General features: G+C 33.7%; 1 protein-coding gene across 1 annotated transcript in view; it reads right to left on the bottom strand.

Moving 5' to 3' along the window:
• Positions 1-19,912, bottom strand: part of RYR3 (ryanodine receptor 3) — a 241,883-nt gene that overhangs the window by 63,704 nt on the left and 158,267 nt on the right. Inside the window, exons 51-64 of the mRNA XM_074909779.1 lie at positions 18,792-18,955; positions 17,754-17,832; positions 16,348-16,437; positions 14,756-14,905; positions 13,389-13,451; positions 12,909-12,984; positions 12,618-12,741; positions 8,143-8,258; positions 7,788-7,855; positions 6,826-6,947; positions 4,566-4,615; positions 3,809-3,869; positions 2,539-2,777; positions 1,531-1,612 (exon numbers count right to left, since the gene is read on the bottom strand). Of these exons, the coding sequence (XP_074765880.1) occupies positions 1,531-1,612; positions 2,539-2,777; positions 3,809-3,869; positions 4,566-4,615; positions 6,826-6,947; positions 7,788-7,855; positions 8,143-8,258; positions 12,618-12,741; positions 12,909-12,984; positions 13,389-13,451; positions 14,756-14,905; positions 16,348-16,437; positions 17,754-17,832; positions 18,792-18,955 (1,484 nt within the window). The remainder of the gene's footprint in view (positions 1-1,530; positions 1,613-2,538; positions 2,778-3,808; positions 3,870-4,565; positions 4,616-6,825; positions 6,948-7,787; positions 7,856-8,142; positions 8,259-12,617; positions 12,742-12,908; positions 12,985-13,388; positions 13,452-14,755; positions 14,906-16,347; positions 16,438-17,753; positions 17,833-18,791; positions 18,956-19,912) is intronic.

Genomic DNA, 19,912 nt, shown 5'->3' on the forward strand with positions numbered 1-19,912 from the left:
CTCAAATCTCTGAGGACTGGCTAGAATGCAAGGGGATTCATCTTTTAACAAATTAATTCATCACCTTAAATGCAAAACCTTTTAAGAAAACAACTGCAGTGGGAAAAGGAGATGCTGCTAACATCAACATTTAATGTAACTATTCACAGAATCACAGAATCGTCTAGGTTGGAAAAGACCTTGAAGATCATCCAGTCCAACCATTGACCTAGCACTGACAGGTCCCAACTACACCAGATCCCTCCGCGATATGTCAGCCTGACTCATAAACACCTCCAGGAATGGGGACTCCACCACTGTCCTGGGCAGCCCATTCCAGGGGCAGTCCATTCCTGGGCAGACCAGTGCTTACAGCTCTTGCCAATCAAGTGGAGGTCTGTTCAGTGAGTGCTTCTCAATTAAAAGACAATACAAACACAACTACCTTTTATTTCCTGTGAGAAGACTCTGACAGCTAGTTAGAGTAGGGGTAAGGCACTTCCTATTTTGCCTATCAGATCTGTGCCAAAGAGTATTTAAGATTTTCAAGTCCAGAAAGAATGAAAGAGCATAGCTTTGTAATTTAGTGATGGACATATAAATGACTGAATGTGGACATACTCAAGAATGAGCTATTACGCACATGTACATGCATGCAGAGCAGGAGGAAAGAGACAGTCTGTCCACCACACTGTTCTTGCATTTTGCATGAAAGAATTACTGAATAAACTGGAAGGGAGACCAGCATTGCTCATACTAGGCAAAGCCTCTCCTAATCAAACTACAGAGTTGTGTTTCCTCCAGTTTAGTCTCTCTCTCAGGCTCTGTGGATTTTAAACTTTTCATTATAAGAAAGATCATGAAAAGTGCCTAACCTAAAGCCTTCAAAAGCCTAAGGAAGGGTTGATTATTTTGGCTCTTGTCTTGTGATAAACCGATAATTAGCGTTCTCTTTTCTGAAGTAGCAGATATAGATATGAGGCTCTTTTAATGGAAGAGGATTGAAAATCCAGGGCTTGGAATATATCATAGCAACTAGATGCTTAAAGGAATTGTAGACCCCACTCTTTTTAAAATGCAAGTAACTGGTAAAGTGGTTTCCTTTGTAGAGTTAAAGGCTGTCAGAATGCTCTACATATACTCAGGATTTTATGCTTGGTACAATGTTATTGAGAACTCATTACAGATTTAGGTTTGAGACAGACACAGCCTACTTAGTAGTTAGTCTACTTACCACAGCAACATGCAATAGCCAAACTTTGAGAACTTTAATGGCAACCCATGGAAAAATGTAGCTTCCCCTATGGGAAAAATAAAATCCCTGCAGATACACTGACAAATGCAGGATGAGTTGTTCGCTTTTATTTACTTTTGGGTTGGTTATTTTTTTGACTGGAATTAAACTCTAAGATATAGGCAACTGCATCCCAGCTAAAGTATATTTTAAACATGCTCATGCGGTTTCAGATTCACCTTTCATTCAAACTACTTTATTACCTAAACAACATACTCCTAAAGAAAATTTTACATGCTGAGTTTTTCACTCAATACCTTTCAACATAGATGTTCTTCCCAGTTCCAAGAGAATAGAGGCTACAAAGAATTCTGTAACATGAAACCTGTACATCACCCACTAGAGGAAAATGAGAAGGAGATTATCAGAATTTATTCAACTAAAGACTACTTCCCAAATATTAAACATCTGTTTTATTCAATCTGATAAAGAGTGTCTAAAATGTTTAGCATACATATCACTGAACATTTTAGGCTGTCAATAATCCACATGTGTTATTTATCTCCAATTGCTCTGATACCTGGTCTGTTGTCTATATTCATTCTACAACCTATCAGATCGTCAGACATTCCAAGAGGCCACCAGATAATTGCTAATAAGATAGTGCAGGTTAACACATTTGCAGAGTAAAATTTTAAGCTAAACCACATCAGTCTGTGTCTAACCTCTAGGAACATCATCTAAAGGCTCCCCACCTTTTTAAAGAAAGTCTTTTCATGGCTATCAATTTTTTAATTATCTTCTGCTTTGAAACTGTGACCACCCAAAGATATACAAAACTTTGGAACAGCATATGCTGAATCTCAAGGAGGTCCTTCAGTAATTTTAAACAAAATTATGCTAAAAATAGGGAAAATTGAAATTAAAAGAACTAAAGCGTTTTTCAGATTTAAGAAAAAACCCACAAGGAATTAATAATGAGTTGTCTCCTTTAATCTAATGAAGTAAAAATACATAGCAAAAATAAGCACATTTTAATTTTCTATACGAAATTAGTCTCATCCACATGGTAAGAGAGCACTTAAGGGGAAATTCTTTCTCAATGTTTGAAGAAATATTATATATAATTAACTTGAAACTTACTGATTGTCATTTTTAAATATGCAATAGAAATTATGTACTATGTGGCTAATTTCAAATTTAATAGCAGACATGTCTGTGTTACTGAAAACAGAATTTCATCCTTTGAATTTATGCAATCATTACTAAAAAGCATTTTTATTATTATAACACAGTAAACTTCAAAAATAAAATAAAATACTTACAAAGTAAATCAATTCCAAACTGATATTGTGAAATATGTTCAAAAATTGATGTCAAGATTGGTAACAATGCTACTGTAGTATAATTGATATTCTGTGAAACACCCTTGATTTGTGTTCGTGAATGGGTAAATTTTCCAAGTTTAAGATTTTCTGAAGTTTTTTCCAGATCTTCAGCTGCATTTTCAAAAAAGGCACGCAAACCAGCTTTAACAAGCTCAGATCCCGATTTCATAACAGTTCTGAAAAATAATAAGGGAAAAATATTAACTTTGCATTGATCTTTAGTAGTTGTATAGTTATATGTACGTGTTAGTTACATTCTGTCAGTGTTTGAAGATATGCACATGTATCAGTGAACTTTACATTATGAACTGAAAAGGAATGTTACATCCTCATAGCAGTATAATCAACAATTAGCTTGGAGTAATAATACAAAATAATAAAAACAAAGAACTTGCTTCCTCAGTCTTGTCTTTCCAGTTTTCGTGATCTGTTTTCAAATAAGATAATGCCTTCTCAGCAAACATCACAGGTGGCGAGACAGCTCCTCTGTACAATATGCTCAAGAAAAACAACTCAATCCCTATATTTTTATAAGTTCCACTAAGTATGCCAGTCGGGATACATGCTTATCTATCTTCAAAGCACCCTACATCTAGAAAATGCAACTACAATATCAGCATCACAGTACCATTCCTTAATTTTTTTTTCACTGCCCTCCAATTCTTTAATGAATCTTTCCAGTGTTGTTATTCACAATGAGCTCATTATCAGGCTGCTGTATAACATAACCAGGCCAGAAAACAGCCCAAATTAGAAAATGATGCTGGCCTGTGTTTTAATCTACATAAGCATTTCAAAGGTAAATAGCAGAACTTAGCAAACATAACTATGCCCATATATTAATACATTCTGCATACTTCTAGTGCCAAAATTTCCAATATGCACTAGACTGTCTAGATATATACAGGTATTAATACTGCAGGTTCAAGGTTTATGTCATTTATATCTCCCAATAAAGTCTTGAAATGCCCTTGGAACAGGTGACAAAAGTTTTCAATGTTTTAATGACAGGCATGGAACAGAAAAATGTAGATTAAATCCTTCAGGTGAAATCTGTTAATATGGAGGTCAATATCTGAATTATTGACACTGTTAACATCATTAATTACAAATAAAGAATAAAAAATACAGAAACAATGCAACTGTCCTTGAAAAAGCTCTGCAAGACCTATGTAGTTTGTATATGGTACAAATGTTGCAAACTTACCGTGTGTCAAGAGACTGAGCTAAGATATGCAGGCAGTTCACCATTGTAGCAGAATCACTACCTGGTTAGAAAGAGATACTGTGAGAGCACAAGAGGATAGAAAATGTAGGATAATCTAATAATCCAAAATCTCATATTGGAGATGCACTGGTTAAACAAGATATGACATAAGTCTCCCACCTTAGGTCACTGGAGAGAGAGTTAGGTCTGGTTCTAGAACTAACTTTCAATTTCTTAAATCCATTTCCATACAAGAACTAAAAAGAATAACTAGTGTCTACTTACAGCTCATTTTCATCACTTGACTCTGCAATACTCTGAATTTGTATCTTGTAGTACCTACATTTATTTTACAATTTTCTTACTAATACCTTTGAAAAAGGTACGTTATTTTTCCCTACATCCCCCTAGCCTATTGAGAAATTAATCTATTGGATTCAAAAGTTGGATGACAGAAATCAAAACAATTAGTGTAAGATGACTTTTGAAAAGCTAAAAGTAACTGCAAAGGCCTAAGATTTTTTTTAAGGGAATCTGAAAATCCTAGAAGCTGCTATTTCTTCCTTCTCCAACACTCTACATATTCTATTAAACAGCTAGCTTCAGAGCCATGTTCTGAAGCCATGTTCCACTTACTAAGTGTACTGGAAGTTTATGCATCATTTTAAAGCTTGTGAAAAGCTTCAGGTAAGGCAGAAGCAATGGTAATACATTCTTTATATTTTTAACTTTATCAAGATCTTTCTTAACAACTTACCAAAAAGTGAGATCCTATGTCTAACAAGAGCAGCAAGTTTGCAGAACAGGCTAAAGTAGAAAAGAACAGAAAGAGCAAGACAGGACAAAGATTAAGGATTTATTTAGAATATGAGGTAAAGAGTAGTAAGAATATGAAAGAGAAAACACAACATAGTTCCTGGAAAGGGTATTTTCAATCATACATTATATCAGTCAGTCAAATAACTGCATTAAACAGAATAAATTTTTGAAGCTTCTGAATTCTCTCATTTTCTAAGCTTCACTATTTCAGAGATGACTTGAAATGTGAAACTTTCTTTCGATTACTATGGTTTCCAACAATTGCATATAATATGGTTGAATCATTCTTTGTGGCTATTATTTCTGCAGAAGAATTTTTTTTTTTAAGAAAAACTGAGTAACATTTTAGTGCTTTACTTGTCATTCTGCAGGAAACGAACATTACAAATCTTCACGTTCAAAACAATTTGCGAAGATATCCTCTGTAAATAAATAAACCTGTGTTTGGCCACTGCTGACAAGTCCTGAAATATATACAGACTAGAAGAACTTCTTGCAAGTATGTCAGAAACTTCCACATCTAACCTATCTGTTAGAAAAATAGGATAATTAAGAGAAATGAGAAATCACAACTCTCTACAGATTAAAGGGGCTACTTCTAAAAACAAAGACAGCTAGGTGGACTTGTTTTGCTTCTATGCTATACTTTACAAATGGAATTAGGACATAACAAAATGAAGCAAATATACCCTTAGGAATTGATATGGTCTCTTACTAACAACAGATTGTCATTTTTATCCTCACGATAGTAAGAAAATACTATACTTCCTATAAGATGATAATAACTGATAGTCACTTTTCCCAATGAAGAACGGAGAAAGAATTACAAGATATTTCTGAATTTATAACAACAGATATGCAGGCTAGACATCTAGCTTCGTTTATGTGTCCTTGTAAAGGTGTTATGTACAACCCTAATAAGCATCTTTCTAGCTTTATTAAGCTGACCTGACTGACTTTAGGGAAGTAATAGGAGTATTCAGAGAGAAAGAATGAAATTGAAATTAAATGAAATTAAACTTCCATCCTCCTGAACCTGAGCTGACTTCTCCAGCTACTGGAGGACTATCTTGTACATATATCTGAAAGCTCAGTAAAGCAGAATCTTAAGGACTTGTTGCCCTCTTAAAGGCAACTGTTGTATAAGGATGATCATCCGCCTAGAAGATGGAAACAAAAAGGCAATAATAATGTAGAGAAATGCAAAAATATGTTGGAAGATAAACTGAAGAATGGAATCTAGAAAGTTCAGTGCTAGGCCTGATCTTATATAACAACGGGTAACTGTTACTTTCAAATTTTATATCTGCTCTTGGAAAAAGTAGTCAACTCTGGTCAACATAGTGAAGGACAGCAAAAGAATTTGAGAAACTGACAGTTAAAGTCAGAAAGTGTGAGAGTAAATTACAGTTTGAAAGATTACAATACAAAATTTCCTGAAGAAAATAACTGCCAGCACACATTTAAGGGGAGAAAAAAATTTGCAACAGAAATATTAGATGACAGTCATAGTTAAAAACAAGTTAGATATTAATTTTTCAATGGTAATTGCAGAAAAATTAAATTAATATTTATATAAAGGCAACACATTATAAATTAAAAGGCAACTCTCTCTTTTTAATTTAGTTTTCTAGAACAACTTTGAGTCAAATGGTTGATTTCAACCAAATCTGAAACAGCAGATGTCTAAAAATTATCAAATTCTAGCAATTTTTCTGTAGGGGGAAGAAGTAATTTTGTAGAGAAGGAAGAATCCAAGATTACCACCAAAAACAGTGCATCATGGTATTTCACATTTTTTGATATCTGAAAAATTAAATGTGAGACCATTTAATTATCCAACAGTGGGATAAGCTTCAACCAGAAACTTCCATCAACAATGAAACACAAACCCAGTAAAAAGTTAAGTTTTATTAGTTCCATTGCTTGCCAAATCATTTAATAATGTTTTTGATGTTATCATCCACAATTATATATTGTAATATATATAATTTATATATACTTAATTTTTTAATTATGTATTAGAGAATACTAAAATTAGGAATTCTATTCATTCACTGCCATTCTGAATCAGAATAAAGCATTCACCTTCCATCTGAAGAAAGTGAGTTTTTGAACTATCCTTCTCTTTATTCTAAGAAGAAACCTTTAATTATCTATATTGTACCCTCCTGTGTATATCTTAATTTTCTACTTACCTTGCTACCATTTCCTTTTCCTTATTTGATGCATATCCACTGCTACTGAGTGTTTTTGTTGGAGAAGACAGGAAGTAGAGGCAGTGATTTGTAAAGTACTGATCAACTAATGGTAAAAGAACCTAAGAAATACAGATACAAAATGTATTTTTCACAGAGCACAATGGTAAATGTAGCAACAATGCTCTGATTGGTCAAAGTTCATTCAAAGAATTTTAGAAGTTCTGCAACAGTTGTATTTTCTCATTTCAGACACAAAGTCATATAAATTAAAATCTTAAATCTTACAATTTTACTTAAAAGTTACGTAAATAACAAACACACAGCTCTATATATTTCGGATCTAATATTGCAGGCTTACTCTTCTCACATTCAACAGTGATAAATATCACTGAAATAAGAGGACTCTTCCTCTCCGTTATTTATGTAACTGTCCAGTACAGATATAAAAGGAGAGGTTTGTTTTTTTTTTTTTTTTCTTAAGATTCTAAATTAAAACCTAAACGTTCTTTACTTCAAGTCTGATTACTGAAAAAAATTTTCTTACGAGGTACACAAATGTGTATGTCATTACTCTGCACAGGAATACTTCTTCCTGTTAACCAAATGATACTATGCACTTCAGTGATATACTGAGGCAAAATTTTTCAGAAATCATTTATATGTTCAGCAAGAGGATTTAATTTCATGTAATAAATAAGCTGCCTTTTAATTTCTATGTTCCTTCTCATGTAGAAGCAGATATATTGAAATATTTTGAAATCTTTGAATCCAGGAAGTATATTGAAATATCTTGGAAGATATTTTGAAATATTTGTTCACAACATTTAAGTGATTACTTACCATGAAAAAAATGGGAAAGATATATTTCTATTACCTGAAAAGCAGTCTAACATTACAAATTTCCATGTTCTGCGTAATGGAATGTATATGTACATAACTTGAAATACTAAATCACTCACTTTGGCAAAGAATTTTATTTCTTGGTCGTGTGGAGATTTTTCAGTTTTTCCACTGGTTACAATGGCTTCTGCAAGGATACAATCAAGGCAGACACGAATAAGAAGTTGTCTAATAATAAATAACACAATAGCTCTTTGATATAGCCTTGCAAACTTAGTTTCGCTGAAATACAAATAAAACAGCAGAAACAGTTTAGCTAGTTACAGATGTCCAAGAATTCAATCTGCAAATTAAAAGACAGAATTTAAGTTTCGTAAATGCAATAAAATAGTGGTCGCTACAAATTTAAACATACATTCAAGTATTTAAATATAAACAGTTTTAATTATTTTCAAAACAAAATCTGCAGCTTACCTAAATGCGCAATAAACTCTTGAGCAGAATCAACATATTTTAAAATTTTCTTCAGAAACTTAAAGGCAAACCTCTTTTCCATGGATGAAGCATCCAACTCCATGTCATTCAGACCCCTGTTTTAGAAAGCATTAAGATAAATAGCACTGATGACAGTAGTACAAATGCTGACAGTACTATCAAGTATTCCATTCCTTATTTCCTATTAATTATGGTAAATTTTTATAAGGAGAACAAAATGGCCTTTCATAGCAACTCTTAGTTATCAACTTCATAGTAACAATTGTTAAAAATCAGTTCATGTTTTGCTAAGAGGTATAATAACTTTGGACTAAAGTATTCAAAATACATGTATTTTAGGTTAAGAATTTCAGAGAGCTATCTTATTGCACAAATGAAGCCATCGTATATATGAGTAATGCCACAATGTATTGGCCACTCAAGTTCTACTGATGGCAAAATAAACTGCCAAATGTTTAGGAAGTCAGCATTTACAACTTTACAAAACCAGTCTAAGTATGATACTACACTTCATTATTCACTATTAAACTTCATTTTTGTCCGTGAATTTTATGGAAGACTGAAGTGAAAATGCCTTAAGCTACTAAATGAAAACATAAATGCAAGTAACAAACTACTATACTATTCAAAGTATTTGAAAAGTGTCAACAGTTTGCAATATTTTTTAAAGATGCATGTATTATTTATTCTTTGAGATAAATCCATGACCTAAATCATGACTGGTGGATGCAAGATATTAAAGAAGAATAAAAATATGTGTGGTTGGCTGTGCCTAGATTGAAAATATTAGATTTTATTTTAGCTACAAAGGAAATCTACCTCACTAAGTCTAAAATTCTTTAGGATCACAGAAAAATTTATGTTGTAAGAAACCTGTGAAAGTCATCTGATCCCAGTCCCATTTCAAAGCAAAGCTAAATCCAAAGTTAGATCATGTTGCTTAGAACCTTGTCCAGGAATATACTTACTGAGTATCTTCAAGGATCAAAATCTCATGACTCTGGAGAGCTACTAAAATATTTTTCCACAGGGAGGGTGGTAAAACAAGGGTGAAATTTTCATATATCTAACTGGAATTTCCCTTCCAATAACTTGTTATTTTTGATGAGACAGTGTTTGATCTCATCTTCTCTATAACCTTGCATTAAGTGTTTCAATACAGTGGTAAAATTCCATTGTAGCCTTCTGGTTTAATAGTGAAAAAATCTAGCCTCTCCTCAGAGCCTCTCCTGGCATGACATGCATGCCAATCCCCGAAGCATCTTGGTGGCCCTCCACTTGATTAACTCTTTTGTCAATGTCTTCCTTAGTGAAGCAAAACTGGAAAACATACTCCTGATACAGTCTCATCATCACAAAATGTAAGGGAAAAAAAAAAAAAAAATCAAAATCAAACCCCTCAACCTGCAGACCCCAGTTACTAATGCAGCCTAGTAGGCAGTCAGTCTTCATCATCACAAGGACACACTCCTGATTCACATTCAACTTGCAGAATTCAAAGTGCTTTTTCTGCACAGATGCTGTCAGGCTCAGTTACTCTATTCCAGGGGTTACTCCACCCCAGGTAAAGGATGCTGCATTTACATTTGCTCAGCTTCACACTAATTCTGTCCACCCATATCTCCAGCCCATGAAAGTTCCTCTGAAAGGCAGCCAGACTCACTAATTTATTGGTAAGGGTTCATTCCACATAAGTACAAAGGATGCATTCTCTCTCATCATCCAGGATGTGAACAGGGATTTTTTTTTTTTTTCCTTTTTGAAGTCACAGAGCCCTACAGAATTTTAATTTATTATGTTTTCAAACATATTTGTTTTTACAAGTTTACACATTAATTCTTTCTTCTTCATTTCCTTGAGGTTTTCTTGTATACTTGTTTAGTTTGTAAACTCTTCATAGTACCTGTATTCCAACATTAAGAGGACGAAACTATACTTGAGAGTTGATAGCTGGTGGCCTACACCCAGGACATCTAACTGGCTTGAGAAGTATGGAAGTAACTGAGTAACATTAAGGGAAACCTCTGATTACCCATAACGGCTACTTCATTTGTTTCTATACAGACTCTTCAAACAGTAGTAGATAGGAAGACTGTCCCTTTATCGATTGGAGAAAATGACCTGACTAGAGAAGATGCAGAGGCTACAGAGGGGTTAAACAGTATGTCAGAAGCAGGGAAGAAGTGAGGAACTGGTAGTTTGTTGCACTGAGGCAAAAGCAAGAAAGAAACAAGAAAGCAGGAAAGTTGCTGGACTCACTGTTGTGGTATGGAGGAAATGATCATTTGTCCTGACATTCCTTAGGACTGGTGTAGGAGTAAATTAGGGACAATAAATGGAAGTTAAAAAACAGCTAAGAAGTGAATCCAAGAAAGAAGAAATTCTGTGGGAGAAAGCTGCTGCAGCAGAAAATTTAACAATAAAAGCATCTAATACTAAAATGTATGTTCTTGACCATGTCAGAACACAGGTAAGAGAAGACGAATGATTATAGTTTGGGGGAACAGAACCAGGGAACCAAGGAACACATTCTGATCCCATTTGACACATAAACATAAAAAGACTAACCTCCCATCTTACAGTTTCATTTGAAAAAAAAAAAATATTTGAAGAGTCCTAGTTTATACTTTTATGACTTCCTATTAACTGATATATCACATGTGTCATCAAATTATTTGGTATGTATTAACAGCTAAGTATGGTTGACAGGCATCTCCTGATGCCTTATTGCCACAGCGGATAACTAAGTATCTGCATTTTCAGTAAGATCATTGTAAATATACTCTTTCTGTGTTTATAGTAAGTCATGGTTGCTAAAAGATTACATGTACTTTCCTAAATATTGAAAGACATTGGTAGTTCTCTTAAACAAGAAAGGTGACATCAAGAAAAGTTGTAGAGGTTTAAAGATGCTTGATAAAATACCATGTTATTTCTAACATACACTTGAGTAAGGCCCAAGATATTTATCTGTATGTCATAAACACCAGAAAGTGCTTCAACAGTGTTCTTGACAAAGAAAGAAAAGTAAAAATCAAAAGAGAGACAGATGGTATATGTAAAGTACACACACTGTGCCGCCTATGCGTTCCCAATTATAAAGAATTTCCATGTTTTAATGATTAGTTCAAAGTTTTTAAGAATGACATTCTGGAAATGTGATCATTGCAACCAGTACTTCAAAAAAATTTATATATACTTGAAATATGCACATATTAATCTGAAGAAAACCCTGAGAAGAGGATAATCTTGCTTCACTCTGATATAGACACTGCAAACTCTGCCCACACCCCATAAAGAGTTTGAACAGGCTTATTCAAGTTGACTTGTCCCAGTAATTAACACTGAAAACACTGTCTTCCTAACCCGAACAGATGCTTCTTCAAAGAGATATTAAAACTAATATTTGAACAATTCCACTGGTGTTTCAAAGAACCATTCATTTGCAGGAACTAAACCTGCTTTTCTTACTCAATGGCTCTAAAGCAATTATGGAGGATATAAAAATGTTTAGTTTTGTGCCTACATTTTAGTTTCAGGCTGAGTACCTGCATACCTGGCAAGAGGGAATTTCTCTCTGTAGTAGTGCAGAAATGTATATTTAGAGCTGTTTTCTAGTATCTTCAGAAATGTTTTTAGTTGTTGAAGTCAACAAAGTTACCTTTTGCAGATCCTAATAATCAAATTGTATAAATTTCTGAGTGTATACTTTCTCTAGAGACACAGGTTTTAAAAGCAGAAATACATGAAAAGAAGATCTGGTTATGCATGTATAGAAAAAGCTGTTCACGAGTACAGTTTAGTTTACAAAAATTTTTAATGCCAGCAAAATTGCAGTTTCCTCTGTGCTCAGGTATTTCACATACAATAAAAGATGATAGTATGGTAACTCCCAATTCCATCTTATAAAGGCAAAAATACAGTATAATATGTTATTTTAATTTCATTGACAGTGTAAATTCCCACAAGCCAACTTACTTCCAGAAACATCAATATGAATACAACTCATGAAAACTGCACTTCTGCTTGAGCAGAAGGATGAAATGCCCACAAAATAGCCACTTTGACTTACTACTTCACAGAAACCAACATTTTTCTTATAAACTGGATTAAAAAGCACTTTTACATAGATGTGTTTCAGTATCAGACCTCAGATTTATTTTCCCAAGATCCTTACTGACACTGCTGGTTGCTGATTTAAGTCTTAAATCATCTGCTTTTTTAATTACACTACATTTGCATTTTATATTTACTATGATCATACACTTATTAAAAATGTTACCTGTCTACACTGTTTAAGAACTGTCTTTCTGAACATAAAAACAAGGACTCTGATTTACAGAAGATATGCCAAATGGTAATGATGTTAATAAATAAAAGACTGCAGTGAGATAAGGACGATCGTCATGATTTGTGCAATGAATGTAAATATCTTCAAAAAATGTGCAACTTACCGAGATATGATTATACCATTGACTTGAAGGAATTTAAACAGCTCTTGTGCCTTTTCACGGTCCCGTGATTTCTCCTTAGCTGTCAATGTGTCATAAGGTACCAATAAAGGATGACTACCTCCACCTTTAGTAAGTTGAAAGAATTGTAAGTTTTTCTACTGTAAGATTTATTTTGCTAGTACAAAAAGGAACTATTCAATTTTGATTGTCTTACACTGTCTTCTTTCAGGCTGTTTCTTCCCTTTCATTTTCATTGCCTTTTTTTGTGTGGTTTACAGGATTCTGGCTTACCTTTGCTTTCCAACTCCATTTTCTTCTTTTTGGCCCATATATTATGGTAGTTTTCTGCCATTACCTCAACCATTCCCTACATTACCATCAGAAAAAAACAAGAGGCAAAATTAATGGCGACAATTAAAAATTCTGTAATTCTACATTCCTAAATATACACTCTTGTGGTAAAGAAACATCACGGTTAAGTGTCATTTTTACATGCAACTGTTCTTTGAAGTTGGCACAGGATACACATCACATGCTGTTTACCCTAGCTTCATGATAACTTTTTCTAGGAACTCAGAAAGCACCAATGGGGATAAACAGTAGAAATCTCTTCTTTAAATATGTAAATAGTAGGGCGTTCACCATTGTACAACAGCATATCACAACCAGAGTCACAAATACCCTCATAAAACCTGACAAAATTCAACTCATTAATAATAAAAACCCAAATATATTAATTCTTTTCAACATATGCAAAACATAAATACAAACCTGAAGCTCCCTAGAAAGCACCACATTAGAGAGATCAAGTGGTGCCGGGCTATATCCATTTCCCTGCAGGAAAAAGAGAGAATTATTTTCAGATGAAACAATCCAATATTCAACTACAACATCTCTGTTGTTATCTGACTAGAGTAAGACGATTCATGTTTTTGAATTTTCTTGCAGAAACTGTGTTCACCTTTTGTTCTGCAGTGTGCTGAAGACACACAGGATGATTAACAGAATACATCTACTGACGTGGAAATAAAAAGGTTGCTGCAGATACTTAGATCTTTCTGCAACAGATGTCAAGCTGCTAAGAACTACACTTTTAAGCTTAAGAGAGAAGACCAGTCACTAGGCATACAAGATGCGCCTTCAAAACATGACAGAACAGTGTGGCAACTGCTTGAATGAACCCTATACTAAAGACAGGACATCACAACAAGAAGTTAGAATAGGTTATTGTCTCATGGAATTTACAGACGAAGAAAAAGGAGGAGCGTCATGTATTTATCCAGTCTTTAAATGTTTCAAGTGTGAAAGCTAGGGGGATGAACCCAACACAGGCTTAAGGCACCTGATGCTGATGCTCACAGGATCGGTGCTGGTACAAGTGTACATAAAGAATCAGCTCGTGACACATTTTTTGCACACTCCTTGCAGAACTGCTTATGGTGGTAGGATTCTGCCCCGTGCATTGCTCATTATATCACACTATATTTAACCACAAATGCATGTTTAATTCACCTGAAGGGGTGCAATAAAAATTTCCCAACACATGTCATAATTTTAAACAGCTTTTCCATCTCTAAGACACAGACATTATGAGCAGCAGTCTCAACATACTATTACAAAAAAAACTAGAAATGAAAAAAATAGTCTATATCACACATCAGAATGCTAGGTACTAAAATATATAATTACCTGAAAATTTTGCCTGTAGATTTAAAAAAAGTATTAAACACACAATCATATTTGTCAGTCTTATTTATAATCTTGACAAATGCCCATTTCAGGCTCTTCTGTTTGACCAAAACCATATTACTAGATTCACTTATCATAAAATAAAAGGCTTTAAATACTCAGCCATGTATTCTTTGAATGACTGTATGAAAACTCTTTTCAGGTCTTCTGAGAAAATTAATAATATGATCTGTGACAGACATCACCTTAAAAGATGTCTTTTCACAACCCCCTTTTTACTGTTACTGGGCAGTTTTTATTACAGTGACATGAGTTCCAATATCAGAACTCTTAACATTAAAAGTTTCTTTTCATTAAAAAGAATATAAAATTAACATAATTTTGTATAATTTCTTAGCAAATTAACAAACAAGCCTCTTGCTTTCTAAATTTAAGCAATTCCAGCTTACCTGGCTAGATTGAGATATGCTGCGGAGCTTTTCATTTTCACGCTGATGTATTATTGCTTCTCCTCCTTCCTTGGTCCTTTCTAGGCTCCATCCCATGGCCAACATGGTTTTTAGTGATTCTCTGGCAGGCCAACGATAAATTTCCTTTTCCTTTGAAGAAAATAATGTAAAATGTCTCTGTATTTAGCAAGTAGCAAAAACTCAGTGAAAATATTCTGTCCTTCTTTATAAACTGTTACTTGCCACAAAAATAAACAAAATTTGTATCTTATATCTGAAGACATGATAGAGTTCTTTCTACAAGAAAAAGAAGCTTTAAAATACTTACAATTTTGTTTTGTTTTGTTTTATACTTAGTGGCCTTTACTGATGGGATATGTGTACAAATAGTGCTCAAGTGAGCTCTGGAGCAGTAATGTAGTTTGTATCTTGAAACTTATTCATTGTTTCCTCCAGCCCGAATAATAAAAATTGATGGCACTACAAGTGCTATGAAAATAGTTAGGCTACTATATACATTTGAATTCATCAGCACACGAGACCTTTTTTTAGTCTTCCTATATTTATATCCATTCACAGATATAGTACATTACTGATCTCTACACCTCTTCATATAAATACAGCCATCAATAAAAAATCAGGTAACAGCCTGTATTCCAATACTCCTTTGAAAAGTAAAGGTTTTATATAAAATTCTGAAAAGTTGTGGCAAAGAAAATTCTGAATATGTCATATTAAGATTTCTCAAATCAACCTAATAAAAGTATTTCAGTTCTTACCATAAATAAGAATTTTTATGACAGTTACTTGACATGACATTTTTAATGGAAAGACCTGATTTTTAGGCTCAAAAGTTCCAGTCTGAAACAATTCAGAAAATTCTATTTGAACTGCTTTAATAACAACTCAACCAACAATTCATCAGCTCTTCTTCAAAGATTTCAAAGCAATTTACAAACCTTTGGAAATTAAACCTTTTGAATCTCTCTTGATTTTTGTCATCTCCATTTTCTGAACAGGAAAATTGTGGTAAAGAGGAACAAATGTAATTGACTTGAGTCACCCAATGAATCATTGCAAAAATATGTAACAGAATTCAAATTCAGTTCACTGTTCTGACAACTAGAAAACATTCATGCCAAGTCAAGAAATTAAAGTTTAAAAAAGTGCATTCAAAAAAGTTTATATGTTTTTCCCCATTTTCAACTGAATCATCTCCCACGCTTTCTTTAAATTTTTCTACCATCCTTCTTGAAGACAAAATTGCCTTCAGATATGTTAAATTACACTTTCATCTAAAACCCAGGAGCTGCTGCCAGTCATTCCTCATCCATGAAGGCCTGAAAACCCTGTGCTATTGATACTTTTAATAGAAATTGGTCCAGGCCTATGGAGGCTGCTTAAGGGAAGCATTTATATAAGACTCTGTAAGATTAACTAAACAACCACTTCAGTGTATAGATGTTGCTATTCTTAACTGTAAGAATTCCAGTTTGTCTCTCTTCCTATTATAGCATATATTTGAAGTAGATTTTCAGAAGTACACAAATGAATCTACTTCTTATTAATGCAGCTGAAATTTCCTCTATTACCTTTTCAGTTAAGGTTTTGAAAGGTCTTATTAATGGGTGAGTCCTCATATTTTCATCAAGTGAAACACCATATTTCCATCCACTATTAGTCTGAAAAAAATAAATATAGTGAAATAACATGACAACAACATAGATGAGTAACAGCAAATTGGCCAGCTTAATTTGTCATACTGAACTGCTAATCTACTCCAGTAGCTGCTCAGTGCCACAGAAATTTCTGTTAAAAAGAGCAGGCATCCCTTTGTGAATACATCAGAAGAAAACGTGGCCCAGACAGATTAGATGCCATCTATGAGTAGTAGGTCTCATGCAACCTCATGCAAAGTTCTGAGCCCAATATACAATGGCCCCTTTCAGACTCATGCATTAAGATGTTATTGGCTAAGGTTAAAGAAGTATCTCTATTCTCTGCGAGGCTAAAGTCAGCAGCACAAAGTTAACAGATCAAGCACTAACTTTAATTAATCCTTTACCTTAAACAATATTATTAACTGACATTTATGGTTTGAGATTAATGTGTATTTACATAGCCATATATATGTATACCTTCCTCTATAAATTTGCATACATAACCCCCCACAACAGAACTGTTATTTCTATATAACTGTTCTATAAATTTTCTATTAATTTGTTATTACTTGCTATAATAAATCACTTAACCTCACTTCTACATTTTCCTTTGAATAAAAGAGGTTTAAAATTCGTATTTGGGTTGAATGAGTTCTTCATATCCAAACACTTCCAACATGGTTATAAAAAGCTGCAACAAGTCCAACAAACTTAATTTTGCTCAAATTTAACTCTAAAAGTTATATTTATTAACATTAAAATCTATTTGCAAAATGTAAAACTAAAAAGGCCTTTATTAAATGTTTCACTGTAACACATATAAAAAATCAATTAGTATATGTTGTCATAGGTGTTTTGAAGTAGTGAAACAGAAACAACACAGTGACAGAGCTCTTAGAAAAATATGGAGGAAATTCATGCATAACAGTCTTCTTAAAGCTAAAAAGAAAGAAAAGCTATCACTGTGTTTTCTGAAATTAAAAAAAAAAAAAACAAAAAAACGAAGGACATTAAGCTTCCCAGGTACTCCCTTACATCACAGAGCTGCTGCAGTAAAATTGAGTCTCTGACTCCCAGTCAAAAAAACATCATCACTGGGCAAAATGAAGCTAAGATCTATATGTTATTACTTTAAAAACAAAACAAAAACTAAACCAAACCAAGTGCCCCTTTTTCATTCCCCTCAACTCTTTGTCCTAATAAGTTCTGGCCACTTTTCCAAAGTGACCAATTTCAATGCATTTTCTTGAGCAAAAGGTTTCTTCCACATATCCCTAAAGAAATATATTATTTACTAGTCTTTTTCTGACAGTTGCCACTCTTAAAATAATTCCTACCTTATCGAAGGCCCATTTATCATGGGAATGTTCAGCATACTTGCTGACAATATACTCCAACTTTTCAGGAAGTACAAGGCTGTAAACAAACGGGAGTATGGTCATTCAATCCTAAGTGACTTCAGTCCGATTTATGAAAAAAAAGTCAGTATAATATTGCACTAATAGAAATGCTTCACCTCCAGATGAAGGTGAGACATCTGGCTTTGCAATTCCATTTTCTTTAGAAGAAACAACACAAAACAAAGTAGAGCTATAATCACACTTACAGGGAATCTTCAAACACGTAACAGTTGCACTTATTAGCAACTGAAGTGACAGGAAAAAAATCCCGGTTTCACCATAGCCTACAGGTATTTTTCCTGGTGATTCTTAATACAGCATAATATTAGTATGAATGTTTCGCATTGCATAATGATGGAGGGGCAAGACTTTAATAGGAAGAATCAACTAGTGATCCTCAGTTCTTGAATGTGTAAGTATTAGAAATCTGTATTTTAAAAGCACAAGATTACTAGGCAGACCAAGTCCCTATTATCATCACATATTATCTGCTTATTTTGCCGTATCAGGTTGCTACAGATCAATTCTCAAAACTAAGTGAAGATTTTATAAAAATCAGGCAATAGGCCAATTGAATCACCTGATTTTGATCTGGTACCACTTGTCATAAGTACACTCTAATTAATGACAGTATCAAATGTATTACAGGTGTATATATTCCAAACATTTGAACTATCAGGCAATATGGTAATAATAAGTATAGAATTTTCTATGTAGACATAGATATAATGTAGACATATTTAACACATATACAGTTCTAAGTAGAATACATCTTGTATCCAGTAAACAGGATATGTTGCAGTGAAGTATTTGGCAGGAGGAAGCAAAAAACTCTACACTACTTCTGAAAGCTACTAATGTCATTAAAAAGTCAGTCACCAGCCAACTCTCTGTACAGAGGAGAAAAAAAATGTTAATAAGAAAGAGTATAAAAATATTTAAGGAAAACAAATCACTATGATTTATGAGACTCACTTTGCTGTGTTGACAGGTTTGGGATCAAAATTTCCTTCTGGATCCACTGAAGTCTGTTTTTCCAAAGTCGACCTAATTCGTGTATCTAAATAATCAGGGGGCAAGGCACCAGCTATAGCACTTAGACAAGGCAAAGCCATTCGAAAGAGTTCTGGATCATACTTCTGCAGAAGAGATAGGAACTGGTTGGAAAATCCAATAGAAAAACATGCAAAATGTTAGTGAAAACCAAGCAGCCATATGTACAAATATTAGACAATGCAAACAAACAGTAAAGCACATTTAAAAATTAAGCATAGAGCAAAATTATTGCTACATGACATTCTTATTGCTACACAACATTCTTAGTACGCTTAGGAAAAAAAAAAAAAAAAAAAATCACCTCTCTATCTTTCAGATTCCCCATCTATAAAATGGCCACGATGATATAGCTTTAAAAGGCTTTAAGACCTACTCATGAACATTACAGTGCAAGAGTTTGATGCTATTATAATTATTCAATAGAGTTTTACTCAAATAGCTCAGGCATCTTTTTGATGTTATGACACAGGCACCGATCAGGCATTTATAGGAAAAAATATTTCTCTCGCTTCATTATCAGAAATCAAAAGACTATATGCTTCTATAAATCTGAATGACCACTCTGTGTTAAGAAAATTCTGAAGAACAGTTTTAAGGTCCACTGAAAATACTTGCTGATAAAATTATATGTTTATATCACAGCAAGCAGAATGCCTAAAATTTTGAGGCTTTAACTTCCTCTAGTTTTGTTGCAACATTCTTTAGTGTGTATGGCACAAAAGAAGATCATAGAGTAAATTGCTTCCTCTAAACAGCTGGAAGCCATGAAAATATCAAACCTGTAAATATCTCAGTACAAAACAGAACAAAGGAGAATACTGTAGCGCAGCAGATTTACACAATTCTCCTTTCATAGGACTAACAACCATTTATAGAAAAATGAAAGTGTTATTACAGAGGTCTACCAATATTGGCAGAAACATCATCTTCATTTATCTGTACAAAGTTAAGATGCACTAATGAAAAATTTCATTGTGTCAGGCCCTCCTCACACTCTGCAGAGAGCAGTAAGAGAGAGGTACATGTCACTAAAATCAAAT

This window comes from Athene noctua, chromosome 6 (genome assembly GCF_965140245.1).
Source record: "Athene noctua chromosome 6, bAthNoc1.hap1.1, whole genome shotgun sequence".
NCBI classification, from domain to species: Eukaryota; Metazoa; Chordata; class Aves; order Strigiformes; family Strigidae; genus Athene; species Athene noctua.